At 44.4% G+C, this 19,025-nt stretch overlaps 2 protein-coding genes and 1 non-coding gene across 8 annotated transcripts in view; all 3 read right to left on the bottom strand.

The window, feature by feature from the left end:
* Positions 1–153: 153 nt before the first annotated feature.
* On the bottom strand, positions 154–16,130 carry uba1 (ubiquitin-like modifier activating enzyme 1). 3 transcript variants are annotated; one of them, XM_086050444.1, is made up of 26 exons: positions 15,913–16,130; positions 13,128–13,244; positions 12,987–13,045; positions 10,406–10,574; positions 9,658–9,792; positions 9,467–9,573; positions 9,302–9,392; positions 9,069–9,201; positions 8,884–8,981; positions 7,441–7,587; positions 7,139–7,315; positions 6,937–7,044; positions 6,762–6,842; positions 6,296–6,448; positions 6,057–6,222; positions 5,787–5,983; positions 5,635–5,699; positions 4,286–4,481; positions 3,617–3,691; positions 3,341–3,530; positions 3,169–3,254; positions 2,992–3,084; positions 2,703–2,894; positions 2,328–2,429; positions 2,141–2,241; positions 154–1,175 (listed from the first exon to the last, which is right to left on the bottom strand). In XM_086050444.1, exons 2-26 carry the CDS (start codon positions 13,242–13,244, stop codon positions 1,040–1,042), a joined length of 3,174 nt encoding a protein of 1,057 aa, XP_085906570.1. In that variant the 5' UTR covers positions 15,913–16,130; the 3' UTR covers positions 154–1,039. The 3 variants fall into 3 exon arrangements, with proteins under 3 accessions (XP_085906570.1, XP_085906658.1, XP_085906486.1); XM_086050532.1 differs by lacking the exon at positions 15,913–16,130 and adding an exon at positions 14,444–14,684; XM_086050360.1 differs by lacking the exon at positions 15,913–16,130 and adding an exon at positions 13,823–13,991.
* LOC147152951 (small nucleolar RNA U6-53/MBII-28) lies at positions 2,511–2,631 on the bottom strand. Its single transcript, XR_015089720.1, has one exon. It is a non-coding gene; the product is annotated as a small nucleolar RNA U6-53/MBII-28 (small nucleolar RNA).
* A 386-nt stretch (positions 16,131–16,516) lies between the features above and the next one.
* camkvl (CaM kinase-like vesicle-associated, like) overlaps positions 16,517–19,025 on the bottom strand; it is a 43,096-nt gene continuing 40,587 nt past the window's right edge. For all 4 annotated transcript variants that reach the window (XM_086049535.1, XM_086049273.1, XM_086049451.1 and 1 more), the window contains one exon: positions 16,517–18,792. In XM_086049535.1, coding sequence (XP_085905661.1) covers positions 17,440–18,792 — 1,353 coding nt within the window. In that variant the 3' untranslated portion in view covers positions 16,517–17,439. The remainder of the gene's footprint in view (positions 18,793–19,025) is intronic.

Raw genomic sequence — 19,025 nt, 5'->3', positions numbered from 1 at the left:
GGCAGGGTTCTCAGGAGTTGTGTACTTAATGTAATGAGCAAACTGCAATGAAGTTAAATGTTGACTATCAGAGATTTTAATAGACGCATGGTATTTAGGGTAGTAACCATCGCTGCAAAATGAGGGTGGAAAGGAAAAAAAAAAACGCACAAGTGATGATTTAACATTTATTCACTATCAAGCTAAGTGCTCCCATATCAAGATACATTACCTTGCTTTTACACTGTAATGTCATAAGAGTTTACACGGTAGAGAGAGAAGAGTTTATCATCTACATGTTGGGTGAGCCCTAATTAGCCCCAAAAAATAAAATACAAAAAAAAAAAAAAAAACAGGACATGAAACAAAAAAAAAAAAATCAGATTCAATGTGCAAGAGCACTCAAGACACTGCAACGAGTGCTTACTGAGGTGAGGTGCCTGAACTCCCCCCCCGCTATCAATTCAACTTGACGGGGGGGTTAACTTTTGCGTGCTGAGGAGGCAATTGAGGCGCAATCAGATCTTCTGGCGGTCCCACAATCCAAAAATGGGTGTCATTGTAGAATGAGGGGTAGTTGTACAGTACAGTCAAATGGATAAAATACTTACATGTATCATTTGATGTATTTATTTTATTGGGGAGGCGGGTTTCTTCTATGCAACATGTAAAAAGAAGGAAACAGTCGTGTGACATGTAATGGAGTTCTGAGTTGCAACGTCACTCAGGCTTCAACTGAGCCCCGAGGCTCTGCAAAAATCTCAGGACGTCCGGTATATGTACAGGTTTCCTGCCTCCTGCAACAGCCGTGTCTCGAAGTACTGAGCACAAGTGTATCCCTCACACGCGCTACCAGTGAGTCAGCTCAATGGGGCTATGTACACCGAGGCACGGGGTTCAGACAAACCACAGGCCTTGAAAACAAAAAAGATCGATTTGTCCTATCGAGAAGACCTGGACCACCCTAGTCCCCCGCCCGCAAAATTACCTCAACCCCTCATAACAAACACTGTCTCCCTCCAGTAATCCCAACCTCCCTCAGGTGGGTCCAATGTGGAGCTCAGCGAATAGTGTATCTGACGTACGGCACTTCCACGTCTTCGTCCGACATGTCGTTGCAGCACAACTCGAACACCAGAGCTTTGACATGCTTGCCCAACTTCTTCTTAGACACCTTGGTCACAATCTCAGTCATCCTACGGGTCACAGAAGAGAAACAATACTGTCAAATTCAATAAATTCTAAATATTTTGGGAATTGACTATTCTACTGATTACCTCATCAAATAATCATGTAAATCAGATAAATTGATTTTGCAATGTTCATAACAAGCACATGTGTTGCAGGTATTATTTTTGTCAACTGGGGGGGGGGGGGGGGGGGGTCGGGGGGTCGCCATTCCCATGTGCTACTGTAGTATCTGTATGGCTTGAAAAGGCGGGGCCAAGCCTGGTGAGTGACGCGTGTCAAACGAGTGCAGAGATGGCTGGTTGTTAGCTGGCTAACCCATTTGCTTTCTGTGTGTTGAGTGACTCGATGCGAGTTGCGGCCATCGGAAGCTTGTGTATGAATACACTCATTTGAGTTTTTCTTTTCCTTTCGGATTGGCCATTAGCCACTGTGGCGTACAGTGATGTGTCAGTTGAGGCTACCGGGAGTGTGCTGATAACATGCTTGTGTTTACAGTCTTCTCTTTTTTGTTGCCGTTTGTTTAATGAAGTGAGTGAAAGAGAAACCACCTGTTAAGGATTACAAGACTTTTAACTAGTAATGGGAAAATGAAGCTTCATTAAGCACTTGATATTTGTTACTCCTCTAAAGGGTGCTCTTGGTGTAAAAATAAAGGCTAGCGCAATGGAAATGCATAGTTTCCACAGCACCTTTAAACCAAGAGTGCCGTCAAGACGGGGCAAAACGTATTACAAGTGCGTCATGAAGCTTCACTTTTCCATCACTAGCAACGGTAGGCAACATTCAATTAGGTAAGAATGTTTACTTTAGCCGAGACATGCAGTTGAGTAACTAAGGTACAATAGATAAAAATTTGCGATGCATTGAGACTGCAGTAAGTGAACCGTAATAAAGCAAGGGATAACTGTATTCTATTAATTGTTGCAGCCCAAATTCTCCCTGACAACATGACATGAGCGGTTTTACTCACGGCAGATCAAGTCTCTCTCTAAGTTTGGCAGCAGGCATGAAGAATGAGTAGAGCATGGACACTCCCTGAGAAAGCATGGTGATCTCCAACTTATGGTCATTCTTAAAAGTAAAAAACAAGTTTATTTTAGTACAACAGACTAAAATGGTAACATGAAGAGTGTCTCTTTAAGCAGATGAACCCATACTTTAAAGTAGTCCAGAAACTGTCGCAGTGTCATCTCCTCTCCACTGGGCTGCAAACCACTGACCTCAAAACGATCCCATAACGTCCACTCAATTTCATAGTACTGTAAGATAAAGGCCAAAATGGGATCATTAGTCGTCATCATCACGTTCAACCTCGCAGCCTCCAGCAGGCGAGCAAATTGTCTCCTCAGCACACACTGAAACTATCAGCGTGAGAAGGTCAGTAGAACGCACTTGCACCCCGACAGATGAACAGCATCTGCCTGATGCATCAGTATTAGCATGGCTGGATCATCATGGGAGCTAATCACTGGTGGGAATTTTCTATGTGAGCCACACATGTGAAAAGTACAAAATGTGTGCCGGATTCCTACCTTATGTCTGGGAGCAGCGATGGGCTCGGAGAAGGCAAAGAACGGCAGAGACAGATTCATGAAACCGTTCTTGAATGACTCCAACTTCTTATGCCCTTGGACGATCTTGATGAGCTCGAGGCACACCAGACCCACCACAGCAGCTGTGGTGGTGGCGATGGCGGGAATAATCTTGCCAGCTATAAGTTTGCTCTGGATGGTGGGAGAATAAGGTTAATTGTATATACAGAGATAACAAAATCCAGGAAAGGAACATCGGAGTGATGACTTCAATGATGCAAGCACCCACATTGTGTCTGTCAGTCGGGGGGATGTCATAATTTTCAGCTCTCAGGTTGGAGGCTGCTACTATGAAGTCCATGTGGAAGTTTGTATCGTCATCCTAATGGGAGGGAGCACAATTCGGGTTTAAAGACACAAACACAAAAAAAAGCAACTGCACAAGAGAGGACAACAGAAAACGAACTTTTTCAAAGTCGATCGCGCAGAGTTTGAACTGAGAAGACTCAGGTGGAGGAAGCAGGACCTTCAGCTCCTCTAGTCTAGAGTCATCTGTTAAAGCAAAAGGACATTTTACTTAAAGAATAAAAGACAAACCTTTATAAATGACATTCATATTTTGAATCATGCCTGCTTACCAACAGATGAATTGCTATTCTGTAGCTCCTGATCAGAGACGTGGATTTTCACACCTGACCGTGGCGTAAAATTAGGCACCTTGACCTCTTGTGAGAGCTTGACCACAGCTGCGCGATCGGTGCAGCTTTCTATGCCATACGTCTGGGCAAACAGGTTGGCTGCAGCCGCTATGTAGTCTATGTGCAGGTCCTGCGAGACAAATCAACCTCCTGGTATTATGAACCGGACATGCTGCTTGAGTCCAAAACACGACGAGGAAACAAATGCATACTCACATTGCTAGTGCTGAATTCTAGGGGGTGAGGACACCTCTTTGGACCGGACCAGAAGGGGGCGCCAGAGCTGGTCAGCTGAAAGCCACAAATGCAAATTCTAAATAGATGTTGAATATCGTAAAAGGTTTTGCCAACACACAATTGCCCAGGTTTTGTGCTACTAGACTCAAGGCATATTCTCACCAACGGGAAAATTTCAGTACGGCTGAATTTAGACACGGTACAGACTGGATTAGTAAACCCCAACTTGGCTGGTGTGTCAACTGCATGGTATATATAGGCAGAGTGACAACAGCCAAAGAAAAAGAACGCAACAAACAAAATTAGCGATGGCAGGCTACATTAATTTGCTATCGTAGATGTGTCACCTTGTGTTGGCGATTGTAGCTCTGCTGTTGTGGTACCCATTGCACTCAAAGTGAAATTATGTCAAACTTCAGAAATTATGTTTGACTTTCTCCTCGTGGCTCGCCGCCCTCAAAACGTGTTTCTACAGGAAGTGGTACTTTTGACTGCACTAACAGTCCAGTGGAAAATTGTTCCCTGCCAAGTTTCAAGGCTGAGACTTTGCGTCGACTTTCTTTCATTTCTTTATGTAATTATTCTTAATTCTTAAGTGGACTCAAGATGAGAGGAAAACGCTCCAGTGACATACAGTTAAATGAATACCTGATCTGGGGGGAAGTTGTGCAATAGCTGGCGGATGTTGTTGCTGTATTGGCACTGCCAGTGGTTGCGTGCCCAGGCTACGCAGTCGGCAAAATTGCGGGGGCAGTCTGTTACCAGACTCTTGTAAACAGCCTCCAGCAACTCAGCAGACTGACCTCCGGGAAGTTTCAGGGTGCGCTCCATGAACTTGGGATCACTGCAAGACAACGCAGTATGTCGAGCAACACAAACCTGTTAGTCACGATACTGCGGTTCCACCATTATGAGGCATTAGCGACCCAAATATTCAGTAAAATACACATTTTTGAATTGCTTAGTGCCATTAACACTGGTACAAAAAAAAAAAAACTTGCATGTAAACACATATTTGCTAAATATTGTCTTCAGCTCATAATGACTAATCAATCAGAGCAGTTTGCAGAGTGAATCTGTGAGGACTTAAACCAGAGGGTCACGGTTCAAGTCACACTATGGACAAAACGTAAAACAAGACAACTAATTTTTGGACGGAGGCTAGTCTGCTTCCTGGCAGCTGTTGATTCTCTTGCCCAAGGCATCGACTCCACCCCTTGAGCTTAAGAGGTGCGGCACTATGTGCACTGCTTTCGCACCATTTCCTTGCCTGCCTGCATGAGTGTGATCTAGTTGTTTATGTGGTGTACTAGACAAACACATAGCAGACGGTGAGTGAAATTCCCCTTTAAGAGACAAGATAAGAGATAAAAAAGTTTTTTTTATGGAGTCTGATAGATTTAGTTTGCGTAAGAGCATATTGTCGCTGTCCTGTGAAAAACCCTTATGCCCATTTTTCCCCCATCTATCCGTTATGCAAACAGCTTATTTTTACGTAAATGGGGTTTCCGATTTAGACATCCCGCCCATAATGTGAAAATACTTTTTCAATTAAAAAAAAAAAAGGGCACAATTGGACATATGTGTTTTTCATACGGCAGTGACGATATATCCCAATGATAGTAGCAGCTCAACACACCTAATGCCAGCCGTTCATATGTCGTTTAAATTCTTATGTACATTTTAAATCAAGCTAATTTTGCTGTTTAGCAAAACCAAATTTGAAGTCATATCGATGTGACTTCTGTGCAATGCGTCATGAAAAGTTCTTGTTGATTAGACCACAATTGGAGTACAGTGTCTGTAGGTGTGAAAGAATATTTTTCAACCGAGTAGGTAGAGTGCTGTAGAAAAAGCCAACTCCTCGTTCAATTACTACACGTGCAAGCACTTTTGCTGGAGTAGCTGTGTAAGCGCGACACAAAGACCTGGGTGCAGCTGTAGACTAGTTCACCACTACGAAACACAAAAAAGCAACTAGAGGGAAGCCAACTTACGAGAGATACTGCATGGCGTTCTCTGGTGGCTGCTTGAAAAGCCCTTCAAACTCATCGCGGGCCCACTAAACAGAACAAGTAAGAGCACATCAATAATCGGCTTGACTCAACATTTCCCCCCTTAATCGCAGCAACTGCGCACGTTTACTCACTTGCAGTGTGTGCTCAATGGCATTTGGGAAATTCTTGAGGGTACAGATAGGGATGGACTTCTCAGGTGGATCTTGGCTAGAGCTGTACGACTCCGTAAGGAAGGGGATCACAACCTGGACATTGCCTTTGGTCCCCAGAGTACCGGACTCCAATAAAGGTTTACGATAGTACACACACCTCCGATCCATGTACAAACCTGCACCACAATACAAAGAACCTGATGATGTGCTGCAAGGCAGGGTGGAAGAACGACACGTATGGTTACGTACGAGCATCCACATTGTCCAGTGCATTGGCTACTCCATCAAGGCTCTCAAAGAAGTCATCGTCGTAGACTCTCTCAGTGTCGGGGCCCACCCTGTTCTGGTGACCGGTGATCTTGATGGAGGGGTTCATCTGCTTGACTGCTGCTGCAGCTGTGTCACTTTTCATTTTCTGTTTACCGCACAAAGACGTGAGCAACGCAATTGTTGGCGGTCTGGTACAACACTGAGAAGACGACACCTACGGTAACGTCTGATTGTCTGAAGAGGAACTGTCTGTTGAGGTTGGACTTCTCGATGGTGTCCATATCTGTCACAATGATTTCGCCCTCGCCACCAGCCAGTCCAATCATGGCAAAGTTTTTTAAGAGCTCGCAGCCAATAGCACCAGCTCCAACCTGCAAGTCAGGCAAGTAAGAAATTATTCAAACAAAACAGCAGCTATAGAGCAAGTCAGACAAAGACATTCTCCTGTTTTTGTGCATAAATAAGTCCAAAAAATGTAGGGCAACAGTACTGTAATTTAGATCATCATTAGAGTCACAAACCATTTGAGTATTGTTTTAGTACCTCTCACTTTGGGGCTATAACTAGTCTTTAGTCTCCACGCAGACAATTTCATTGGTGCATTTGCTGCCACCAAACTTCTCATTACAATCTGCTTTGATTACACAAGGCCATTAATGCCAGTGGATGGAATCACACACTCACCAGGAAGTAGCGTTGCTTGGCAAGCAAATCCTGCAGCTTGGTGCCAAATACTGCAATCTGTCCATCGTACCGACTGTTCCTCTAGGAGGGGGTAAAAAAAAAAAAAAAAAAAAGCACTGGTGAGCTTTACACTACAGTCAGAATCCATATTTGTGGGGGATTTGATAACACCTACAGGGGCACACTCTTCCTCTGTGAGTAAAACTCCCTCCTCTTCTGCCAGGCACTCCAATGCATCAAAGTACAACCACTGCATAATAGGCATAAATTTCCCTGTGCATGCCTAAAACAAACAGCACAGAAATCAGTGAAAAAACATGATCATATAATTGCGGTTGATATATAGATCAAAAGTGAGCCAACAGCTCCCAACTGACCTTCATAACTTCCTGTGCAGCCAGACCGCCAATGAAGGCGTTGACGGGGGCCAGGTCGCCAGCAGAGACGTAGCACATCTTTTTGATGAGTGCCTCATCAAGCTGCTCCACTTTAGCTGATCCACACTGAGCAGCATTCAGCTCCTTGGCCAATGTCAACATCTCTTCACCGTCAGCCTGAAAGGAAAAGCCAGCAATGTTAGTAATGTGCCGTAAATGCCCGACAGAGGCAGGCAGGATGGAACACCCCATTTATAAAAACAAAAGGTACGTTCTTGTGCTTCCGACAGTGACAAGATTACCTGGTTCCATGGTGCAGGCAGACGGTTGTTTTTCTTCTGGAAGGCGTGGACGGCTTGAAAGCCCACATGTAATTGTCCGGGACGCTCAAACTTGCCAAAGTCTGTCATTATGAACTCTGGTTCAGCCATGGAGGAGGAAATGGATTTCTACAGCACCAAGATCAATACAAGATGGTAATTTTCCTCAAAATCACATAGTATGTCAGTAATAAATTCCAGGTTCAAAGCTGCTTTTTTTTTTTTTTTTTTTTTTTTACAGATAAATGTTTTCCCAATAAAGAGCAAAATCTCTTACCTTGCTGACAGTCACTTCAGCCTTGGTCAGAGCTGTCACAACTTCCTTGTGTGCCGTCTAAATACAGCTGATCGGGCCAGGAAACCATCAAAATAAAGCTCCCCGACCCAACCAAGTGTATGCTCCAAACCCCATCGCCGTCATCACCTTAGAAACCAATTACCGGTAATTGAAAAGATGGATAAAGGAGACCCGCCATAAGGAGGCGTGGAGACGGCATTATCAACAGGGACGAGGGGAGTTACATGCTCCCATGCATCTGACACCATCCTACAGGGGTTAGGGAGCTTTACTTTGAAGGTTTCCAGACCCACTCGGCTATTTTTAGACATATCACACAAGGAAGAGATGTCAGCTCTGACGAAGGCTGAAGTGACAGTCGAAACTGTCAGCAAGATAAGAGATTTTTCTCTATAGTGGAAAAACATTTGTGTAAAAAAAGAAAAAAACTTTACATTTGTTTTTCTTTTTTTAAGCCGAAGTCAACCCAAACATATTTTTTTCAAAAATATGTTCCCAGCAGGCCCATTAGTTGAAACACGGCATTAATTTTGCATTTGTGGAATATAAGTTAAGCAGCAAAATGCACTAATTCTTAGACATCTCTAGGGGCGGCCATTTTGTCTTCTGTCGACAGAAAATTACATCACAACTGCTCACAACGACCAATCACGGCTGACCTGTTTTATGAATCTGAGCCGTGATTGGTCGTTGTGAGCAGTTGTGATGTCATTTTCAGGCGACAGAAGACAAAACGGCCTCCCCCAGAGATGGCTAAAAATTAGTGGATTAACCCTTATTCCACAAACACAATATTTATCAGAATGCCTTGTTTCAACTAGTGGTCTTGCATAGAACATATTCTTGAAAAAAATGTGTTTGCATTGACTTCCGCTTTTAAGTCCTGCATTGATCCCTCGACTGAAGAGCACCAAAAAGATATTTTTGAGAAAACTCAGAACATCCGAGGAGCATTCCTGCATGCTTTGATTGCTTAAACTTTCAATCTATTTTAAAAAGACATGACGAACACCAAAGCAGTAGCACTCATTTCTGGTTTAGCTACTCAAATATGAACACTACTACGCAAGTGAGCCAATAAAAATGACCAACTCAATGTTTGTCCATTTATGTTCAACTCAACTTACAAAAGTGAATTTCTTGGGCATCTTGACCTGGGAAACAATTCCTCCTCTAATATAATCTGTAAATCCTGCTGTGTCACAAATGCTGAAGGTGTAGGGGCCTGGACAGAGATGGACCACGTCAGTCGAGTGATGTTCGTCACAAGACCAATTGCAATAACAATCATGGAAACACACAAAGGTCTTACCCAGAACTTTGATCTCAACCGGCTGGCAGCCGTTTAGCTCGGTCATTCCCTGAACCTCCGAGAAGGTTACAAAGTCTCCGCTCTCAAAACCATGTCGGGCCTCATCCAGGCAAGTCACAACACCTGGATTGTCCTGGAGAAAAAGGTCAGTTTTTGTTCAACAATTAACACAGACGTTAGTCCTGAAATGTAATAATGACCATTACTAAACAAAGCAGGTTGAAAGGACTAACCTTTGTGATCATGGAAATCATGGCGCTCAGTGGCTGTTCTCCATTCGTGTCATGCACAATCATCTCCTCACCAAAGTCGCAAAAAAGCTGGCTACAAAAGAATCGATGTGTCAGAGAGCATCGGACACCTCGTGGAAGTCAAACAAAGGACGTTCACGATCTTACCCAAACAGGCCCCGAGTGTCTGCAACGATGATCTTGATGCCTTTGCTGTGACAGAACTCTCCCACTTTCTGCTGCTCATCAAGGGTGGAGCAGGTCAGCACTACAACCTGGGTTACAAAAAGTGAAACATTAAAAGGTTCTTATTTGTCCATACCATAACCCTTCACTGAGTTTTCAAAAACAGATTATACCTGGAACTTGGTCAGGAAGTCTTCTGTGAGTGCACCCGTATGTGCCGCCACAGGGACGTAGTTGTTCAGTTCGGCCAGACGGGACTGACTCACTTCTGCTCTGTTCTTACCCAGATCCTCCTCTCGAATATAAAACTAAATGCAGAAACAAAGAATTCATAAATGCCATTAAACATGCATACATGCACTCTCTTCTCAATGATCGGTGGCAGATCAAAAAAATAATTAAAAAAAAAAAAAAAAAAAAACATTCTCAAGAATGAACTTGAAGTGAGGCGAAAGCTCCCTCTTTAATGATGTCCTAAAACTGTCCTGAGCTCCACTGTGATTACGATTCAACCACAGGCCACCCACTGATAAATTTGGGTCAGTCTTTCACAGTAATTGAGGGGTGGGTTTGCAGCGGCGCTTTGTTTGGAATGAAAGCAGTTCAAAGCCTGTTGCTGTAATAAACTAAATAGGAGAATGTGCCGAGTAATAGAAATGAACGTTCACAATTGAAAAAATAATCTTAAGTGCTGCTTTAAAATGGCAAAATGTGTTTAACATGGTGAGTTGATCATGTCAGTGCATGGTTATGATTTGGGATTCTCATATAGCATACAAAAGTATTCTCATTAGATCACATTGCAGTTTGTGGAAATCATAGGAGATCAAATTGATTATTAAACCTCACCAGATTTAATCAGTTTATTGAAAAATGGAGTAAATCATTAAAAGACGACTCTCCATGCACGTGTCCACTCACCTGAGAAGAGAGGTCTCTCCATTCTGCGGCACCTTCGTCATGCACGGTGACACTTCGAACTCCCCCCAGAATGACATTCTTCGCAATTTCCACTCCGAGACCTCTCATACCAGAGATGAGCACATTAGAGTTTTGCATGCGCTTCATTGCAGCATGGCCCAACACGTACCTGACGAAGGAATAGGTGGGACAATGTCACAACGAATGACTTAGTCGCCTCATCAGAATCACTCATGAACATGTGGCAAAATAATAAAACACTTGGTCTTATGATTAAATGGCCAAACATTTGCACACATACTAGTACTATGAGGCTCTTAAAATGAGTTTCCTTCATTATTACCACCCACAATTCCCCCAACGGCGACATGTGAGAGCAATGAGTGTAGGTGGGTAAACTATACTAAATAAAAATTGTCCACAGCAGATTTGATGAAATATATGTATAAGAGATAGACCGATTATCAGTCGAGCCGATTATCGGGACCGATATTTGGCATTTTGGCGATTATCGGCATCAGCCTTTTTATTAATTTGGTGGCCGATATGCGATCAATTAAAAACTCTTGTTATTTTGGCTCTCATAGCTGCAGCGCACGTCTTGGTCTGCTGAGGCTGTGACTGTGTCCGGCATTGACCCGCCCACAGCACCATCTGATTGGTTGCTCGTGCAGAGGGTAACAGCCAATCAGCAGTCAAAGCTGCTTGTTGCTTCGAGAGAGAGTCTACATTTTGTTAGAATTTTAAAACTAAGTTGTTCATTTTCTAAGATATAAAAAAAAACTTTAACATATTGCAAATCACAAAAGCTGTTTAATAAACATGTGCTTAAAGTAATATAAAGAGTCAAAAGCTGGAGTTTTTATTATTCTAAAATTATACGCCATTTTAATATCAGCTTCAAATATCGGTTATCAGCCTCCTGGACTACTAATAATCGGTATCGGCCCTGGTAAACCCATATCGGTCTATTCCTAATATGTATATTCTATTTTCACAACTATATCAAATATATTGTGTGCGTCCCTGAAATCGCTGTCCACCCTGTCACTACGAGGAAAAAAAACCAACAACTCACATGTTTTCAGTAACATGACCATTTTGTCTTTCGCCAGTGGAGGCTAAAACAATTGACAGTTGCAGAAATTGGTGCAACGGACCATCTTTAATACGTGATTCGATCACGGTTTGAGCCGTACATGGTCCACGGATTGGCCAGTGGGGAAAAAAATGTGTGCGTGTTCACGTGAAGACATGATCAGTCCACATTCACTATAATAGCAGCAGAGAAACTTGAAAACTCTTGTTGATCATGTTAAATCGCATGTTTGGGAGCATTTTGGCTACTAGGGGTGATACGAGCCCATAAGTAATTTGGGTATCTCCCCCAAAAATGAGAGGATTTTTTTTCTACCATGGGTAACAGTTTATTTGGTGCGTGCGCTTTCATTAGCCATGCCAAGGAAGCTGCAAATGTAACACGCTAACAACGCAAAGGCTAACTTCAAAATAAAGGCTTACCACATAACGCCTTGATGCCAATGCAATAGCCTCAGTAGGCTTTTATTTTAAGTTAGCCCGCGTGGTGGCGTGACGGTTAGCATGACTTTTTGGCGTTTCGGCTTGCCTTGTCACAGTTTTTATTGCCATTCCATAGTTACTACCAACATCAAGACAACTCAATCACAAAATCATATTCAACCACTAATTTAGGATGCTAAGAAACCATTAGTTAATTACACCATCATCATATGACACGGTACAGGTCTCTGGTGTTCGCGGCAAACAGCTAATCACTAGCTGCCAGCAGCGAGTGCTCGGCTGGCAACAGAAAGTAGTGCCGACGGCTGTTGCTTTGCTTTCTTTCCTTTTTCAATGATGTGCACAAAGTCTAGTTTGTAATTCACTCTCTGTGTTTAAAGGAAAATGATGTGCCTTAAATTGCACTTTGAGGTCTTTCTCATTCACAGTCCATGTATAAAATAAGAGGGTATCTTGCCTTATCCTGAATATTTGACATTTTGAGTTAATTGTTTAATAGGAAATAGTGTTTAAGTTTTATTTTATTTTTTCCTGATCCGAAAAACGATCCGAGACCTAAATCCAATCCAAACGTGAGTTTTTTCATCCGTTGCACCACTAGTTGGGAGTATTTACACTAGTGTATTGTAATGTTATGTGTGTAGTTGGATGTTGTTAAGGTTACATCTTCAAAACGAAATGGCAACTGATATAATGCCCTTTCAGAAATTCTAGATATTAGTTCAACACTACAGTCGCTTGCTAACTGAAGAATTTTGCAGGGTGAAGGTCAACTGTGTGTCAGTCAAAAACCACCGCACAGTCTGCAAGCTCATATTTTGCGTGTACATCGTCTGCTTGCAGTTTATTTGTAAAACAGGTAGGAGGGGGTATGAGCTTGAGCGTTATGCATTTCTAACAGCACAGAATTTGCTTAATGCAAGGATTATACACATATAAAACTTTGAAATAGGGAAGACTCAAAGGCAGTTTATGGCGACACTGATTCAGGTACACTAAGCACAACTATTGTACTCTGAAAGCGAGAATTAGTACTTACAGTTGTCTGGAGTACAGGCCTTCATCAATCTCAGCGTCATTGCCATTCTTAGCCATGCCCTGCCCAGACAGTACCAAATGAGTGAAAATACTGAAATGTTTATTTTTGACGAGCCATTGCCCGGCAGGTGAGTGTGCTTACGTTGGCAGGTGTGTGGGACAGATCAGTTCTGACGGAGTTTGAGGAGGAGCAGTGGGATCCCGTCTTCGTCTCTGTTCCTGACAAGCGACGTTTCTTGGACAGCGGCGAGCTGGACATCTGCAGGTTGGCGGCAATTAAATTCAGATCATTTTCAATGTAGGACAATCCGCACGGAATAAACGGCAACTAAATCACAGTCGACGTGGATCCATCTAAAATCAGATGGAATCCTAGTCATTTTGAGAAGGGATTTCTCATCCATGGTAGAACCTAGTCATTTTGAGAAGGGATTTCTCATCCACAGAGCAGCTGGGGGGCTGGCTTTGAGCCAACAACAAATCTGATAGACAACACAGCGAACCTAGGAAGAGCTATGAATAGCAGCATTATGTGCCGCTTTCATGCAGGCACAGGTCTCCCTTGTTGATGGTGCTCTATTGTGTACGAGACCTGGATTTGGACGAGGAGCCGTTTGAACAAAAAAACGCTGAATCATTCAAACTTGAATGCGGTTAACACTTGACAATGACTCGCAGGTGTGGCCACAAGAACGAACCATCCACAAACCGAAAGGACGAGTCTCTTCCGACGAGTGACCAGTTAAAATACGCCCCAGTACTCGAGGTGACAAATAGGCCGCGGCGTGTCGGAATTATCAACCACCGTGTAACGAACGCCAGTCAGTGTCGGTTTACCGTGTAAAGCAGTTTCTGAAACCCTCGAACGATCCGGAAAAGCAGCAGCCAGTTGGCGTACAGAACAAAATTCACAGTTCGGTTGAGCATAACAGTGGATGTCGGGTGAAAAAACGAAAGTGTTCCCGCACACGGTCCACGACTGCACGCTCCCTGACGCTGGCTCATTTGCGCAACGCGATAAAAGCTAGCGAGGAAGCCACTTCAAAGGCTTTAATACAACGCCCCAAAAAGCGCGTCAGGGTTTCGTGGAGGCCGGCGAGATGCGGCCGGCTGCGTGCCACTAATCGGTTAAGTCGTTTTGGCGAGCGGACGGGGTGGCAACATGAATAAGTTAAGAGGCAAAGCCCAACGCCATTAGCGCGACAGCCTGGCCTTGAGGCCTCGTTCGGTCACTCGGCCGGCATCACAACTTTACCGGCTCTCGCCAACAAAACGACCAGCAAGCGCGGATCTTCCCCAAAGCTTCCGATCACATCTAGGCGAGACGATTCGGTTGTATGTTAAAAAAGGTAGGGGACACAATGCGACGTCAAACATGCGCGATCACACACGACCCGTTCGCGCTAACTCGGCTCTTAGCCGCTTCCACTCGCGCCCCATTGATTTCTCCATTCTTACCAATAATCCTTCCCGGGGCCTTTCCAATGCGAACCCGCTCCCCTCCCGTTGCGTTCAGATGTCAGCGGTCGGAAATATGTCGACGGAGGTGAAGAAGAGGGGGAAAAAGCTTGGTGAAAAGATCGGTCTCCTCGCGCTATATTGTCGAGTCACTATGTGCTTGCAATGCGAGGGCTCTCCTATGCAATAGGCTGCTGGCTGGCTGGCTTTACGACTGCAGACGGGAACAAAACCAAAATGGCAGATGGGGAGAAAGGGGCGGGGGGAGGCGTGACGCGTTGCCCGAAATATTCCACAGGAAAGGTTGGCTTGGGCCACGCGGCTCGCGCACGCCGACGCGCCATTGGCTGCGCGCACTCACTCGCCCCGCCCCCTTGTGACACGGCCGCATGGAAAGTAGTACTTGCACTTACTGTACAGTACAATCAAGTGCAGCATCTACTAGTCAAGCCGTTCGCGACCAAGTATCCCCTCAACGCTTGATATTTTCAATCGAGTAAAGTGAAAGGAGAGAGATCAAGCCATGAAAAGCACATCACTGTGGACAATTATATAAACACGCAAAACACAATTGGTCCCTCTGTGTTGCTACACTGTCTGCACATTTAATCTGAGGACAAAAACTTGCAACGAGTTAAACCAAACAGTGCAAATGGAGTGTGATCGGGAGCCGCATATATATCAAGTGATGCTGAGCCTTCTGAGCCATAGGCCAAGTAAAGGTTTAGGGTGAGGAGCGTTCATATCTGAAGAAAAAGAAGAAGAGTATTGGGGGAGGGGGTGCCTGCCTGCTGAATGACAAAGACTCAGGAACGTGTGGGCCGCACATTCTCGGGTACACATGTCGACATGGGTTCCACTAGTCTACTCGGCTTTTCACCCCATCATGATTTAAAAAAAACATTTGGAGCATGGCGTTACCATGCTGCAAAATCTTAGTAAAATGTCACACAGGCAGCATAACTTGGCAAGCTCGAGAAGATGCTCGGCATTCTATGGCCGGTAACGTCGGTCGTGTTTCGATTAACGTCGTATCGTGCTAATCTAACGTTTACCTCGCAATCGAAGCCATTTTCGTGAAATTGTTCCAGCAGATTCTGGCCATCGTCGCTTGATGGAAATTGCAATGAGCATATGCTTAACTTTCAGCACATCTTAATGTGCCCAGTAAAGTGTTTCCCAGCTACATTGAAGATACCAAAGAATAAACAACTCCAGGGGATGTCCAGATGCTAATTGAAGACACTTGACCACGATTTTGCTGTATCGAAGAACTGAACTAGTGCGGCGTTCTACCAATATCCCGACTGCGTAGTTGTTAGCGTGTGTGCACCTAGCTAACCTTCGAGCTATCTAGCCACCCAATGACTTCTCCCATCTCGTGCCGCTATCTTCGTTAGCTTGCTAACATTAGCCATGTAGCTCGGGCTAGCACTGACGTGAATCTTACACGAGTGTGCACAACTTACCACATCCGATATTGCCCTGCCTGGTCTGTAGTATTAAAAAATCGGCCTGTAGAAAAAAAACGTCCGAACAAACCGCGTGACAATTGAACGCTACTACTGATGGCAGTGAGGAAAGTATGTCACGGTGGCGGGCTCTGCGTGAGTTTTTCCGCTGTACGGCTGGCTGCCCGGTGCTTGCTTGCTCAAGCGTTTCCCCCCTCACTATTTCAGTAGAAAGCAAAGCAGCAACATGTGCACGTTACAGACGAACCCATCTGACCCTTTCAGAAGCTTCAATGAAAGACTTTTGTATGATTTATTTAAAGATTTAATTTCAATAATCATGCATGTTCACTCAAAAGGATAATTCTAAATTGATCGAGTTGGACACTTGACGATAATTGCATCGTGTTTGCTTTGTTTACCGCTATGTATGTTTTTCCACACCCGTGCCCTCAAAATGATGGTATAATCCAAAATGCGCACAAAGCCTTATGGGATATGTAGGCTCGTTGAACGTCTGTGTGATGGAGTTGGCTGTCCCCCACTGAACAACCACATTCAGTCATGATTTATTTTGACTTAAGTATTTATCACTTCTCAATCAAAACACCAATAAATAAAATCGGTAAAGATATTTTTATGTTTATTGAAAGGCTTACAGACACAATATATGTTATACTGGGTGGACTTGCTCCAGAGAAAAGCATATAACATGGAGGTAACATAGACCCCAAAAAACATAAATAAAATGTACATCGCTTTTACATTTGTGATAGTAAAATAAGTTATTTCTGCCCAAAATATATCTAATCAAGATTTTTGGATAGGTTTGACTGGGTGTTCTCAAGGATCAAAGGCCTATTTAGAACAAATCTCGATAGCACTGATAAAGTTTCAGCAGTCCAGTTTTCTGCAACCTTGACCTCCATCTCAAATGTAGTGCTACATTAAAAAGGATGATAGTAGGACTGGAAGTGTTTGATCAATAAAGTTAAAAGATATTTAGACATGAGGAAGATTACAACACAAAGCATAACACGAATTTGGGAAGCCAGTTACAGTAAATGTATTTACAATTTGCCGGACATCATTCAAATTGTGGTTAGTCATTTCTGTTATTCTACTTTCTCCCCCCATGCTGTGCATTATCGTCAAACTATTCAAAAGCGCCTGGACTCCAGAATGATGATGTTGTATAGTGAGCATGTAATGCACACATAGTTTTTTTAAGATCATGCTCTTTACTGCTTCCATACAACGATATGCTTTTGTCTATTCCTTTTTACTCAACTATAAGTGTTTGGTGCGAAACATATCAAGAAGGCATCGTCTTGTGGCTGTACCAAACTACAACATCTTTCAAAGGATGAGGTGGCTGTGCTGTCTTTGTGTGACAGAGTAACGATAAATAAGATTATCCATCCATCCATTTTCAGGACTCCCATCTGGACTGGTCAGCTGCCAATCACGGGAAAATACGAGGATTTATACCAAATTCCAGTCTGTGACATGTTTTGTATTTGATCATTCATGCCCACCTATACTTTATAAACCTCCACCCATCCCAGCTCTGGATGAATGTCCAGAACATTCAGTCCCACTCTGTCCACACTCTTGTTCTCCTGCAGCCTGGACTGAGGCTTGAGAGGGTGGGGAGGGCGGAGGATAGGAAGGAGGAGGGATAGCAAGGTGAGGGAGAGAAGGCAGCGCAGGCCTGGGAGAGGTCGGAAGAGGTGGCGGCGTGGCCAAGGTTTCCGAAGAGGAGTGATGTGAGGTGCGTGCCCGGGAGGTGGCAGGTGAGGCGTGTGCGCTGCGGATGCGTAGTGGTTCAGACGGGCAGTCGCTAATTTGCTCCAACAACGAGGGCATGTCCCCTTCAATCTTCTCCAGCACCGCCACCATTTGCTTCTCTATCTGTTCGATCACGCTGTCCATTTGCCAGTCGCTTGTCATACTGCTGCTCACTCCTCCGTGATGTAACCCCGTCCCATACATCCCGACACTTCTTCCACTTGCATATAAGGTGCTATATGGACTCCCATAGGGCCCTGCCGTTCCCATGCCTACGGTGCCAATGTCTCTATTGTACGGTGTGGCGTGCCGGCCCAAACTAGCAGAGCTGCCAATTGTGTAGCAACCGTGACCTGTTGGAGGGCTTTCCCTGGCAATATTAAACTCTGCACTATATCGGTCTGTTTTCTTGGCGTCCCTGTCCCTCCTCAACACGGGACTGGCTTCGCCCCTTAACCGAACACCGAGACCCACATCTGGCCCAGCTCCTGGCGCAATAGTCGAAGTGGCTGATGCTCCCACTGAACTCTCTGCGACTGCCTCCGGCAGTTGTGTTTGACACCAGCTGCCGTCATTTCCATCGTCCTGTGTTGCGTTAGCAGAGGCTGTGGGTGGAGGCCCATGAAGTGTTGCGGTCATCTTACGCTTGTTGTTGGGATCAGGGGAGGCGCATGGCGGTTCCCTGTTAAGATGAGGGCCTAAATTACTGTCTGTTAGCTTGGTGTGTTCCGTGGTCGTTATTTTAGATTCTTTGTTTTCATCCAAATTGGGGGCTGTTTTCTTGGTTTGACCGTCTTGCACTTTCTTTGCGCCCAGCTTATCGCAGGATGGGGATGCTCCAACTTCCAGATGCATCTTTACTGCCTGCTGTGTTTCAACTTCCGGGTTAACATCCGGTGGCCTATTTTCAACCGTGACCTCTAAAGGCACACCACTTGTTATACCCCCACTCTGTGTGACACTGCCACCCTCCTCATCACTTGTTAACTTGGACACCCCTCCTTTAACTTCCCTCGCATCTTCCCCACACTGCACCTCAGCTGAACTGTCAATAACTGATTCAGAGTTCTTCAGACGCTGCATAAAGGTGGTGACGCGGATCGCTTTCTGCAAGACAGGGAAACAAAATAGAATGAAAACAGAAAAGTTATTCACATACAGTATGGGCTCATGACTACTTCTGCCCCGACAATACATTCAAACTTTGGTGCTATACTTATGCTAGCTCATCTAGGCACATTAAAATTGAGCGCTCTGATGTGATTCGCTTGAAGTGAATTGCGCATGTGTTTACTTCCAAGTGGATTTGATACAATTCGCCCTGGTGTGAATCAGTCTCA

This window comes from Filicampus tigris, chromosome 1 (genome assembly GCF_054856515.1).
Source record: "Filicampus tigris isolate MCC_2025a chromosome 1, RoL_Ftig_1.0, whole genome shotgun sequence".
Classification (NCBI taxonomy): Eukaryota; Metazoa; Chordata; class Actinopteri; order Syngnathiformes; family Syngnathidae; genus Filicampus; species Filicampus tigris.
The sequence above is the reverse complement of the archived record's forward strand: the minus strand, read 5'-3'. Positions and strand labels throughout refer to the sequence as shown.

Excerpts from the sequence above, each read along its gene's own strand:
- uba1 (XM_086050360.1), bottom strand. The coding sequence starts at position 13,990 with ATGAGCCAGCGTCAGGGAGCGTGCAGTCGTGGACCGTGTGCGGGAACA. Across the intron at positions 10,575-12,986 it reads GGCCTGTACTCCAGACAACT|GTACGTGTTGGGCCATGCTG; the intron begins GTAAGTACTAAT and ends TTCCTTCGTCAG. Across the intron at positions 3,692-4,285 it reads ACAACTTCCCCCCAGATCAG|CTGACCAGCTCTGGCGCCCC; the intron begins GTATTCATTTAA and ends TGTGGCTTTCAG.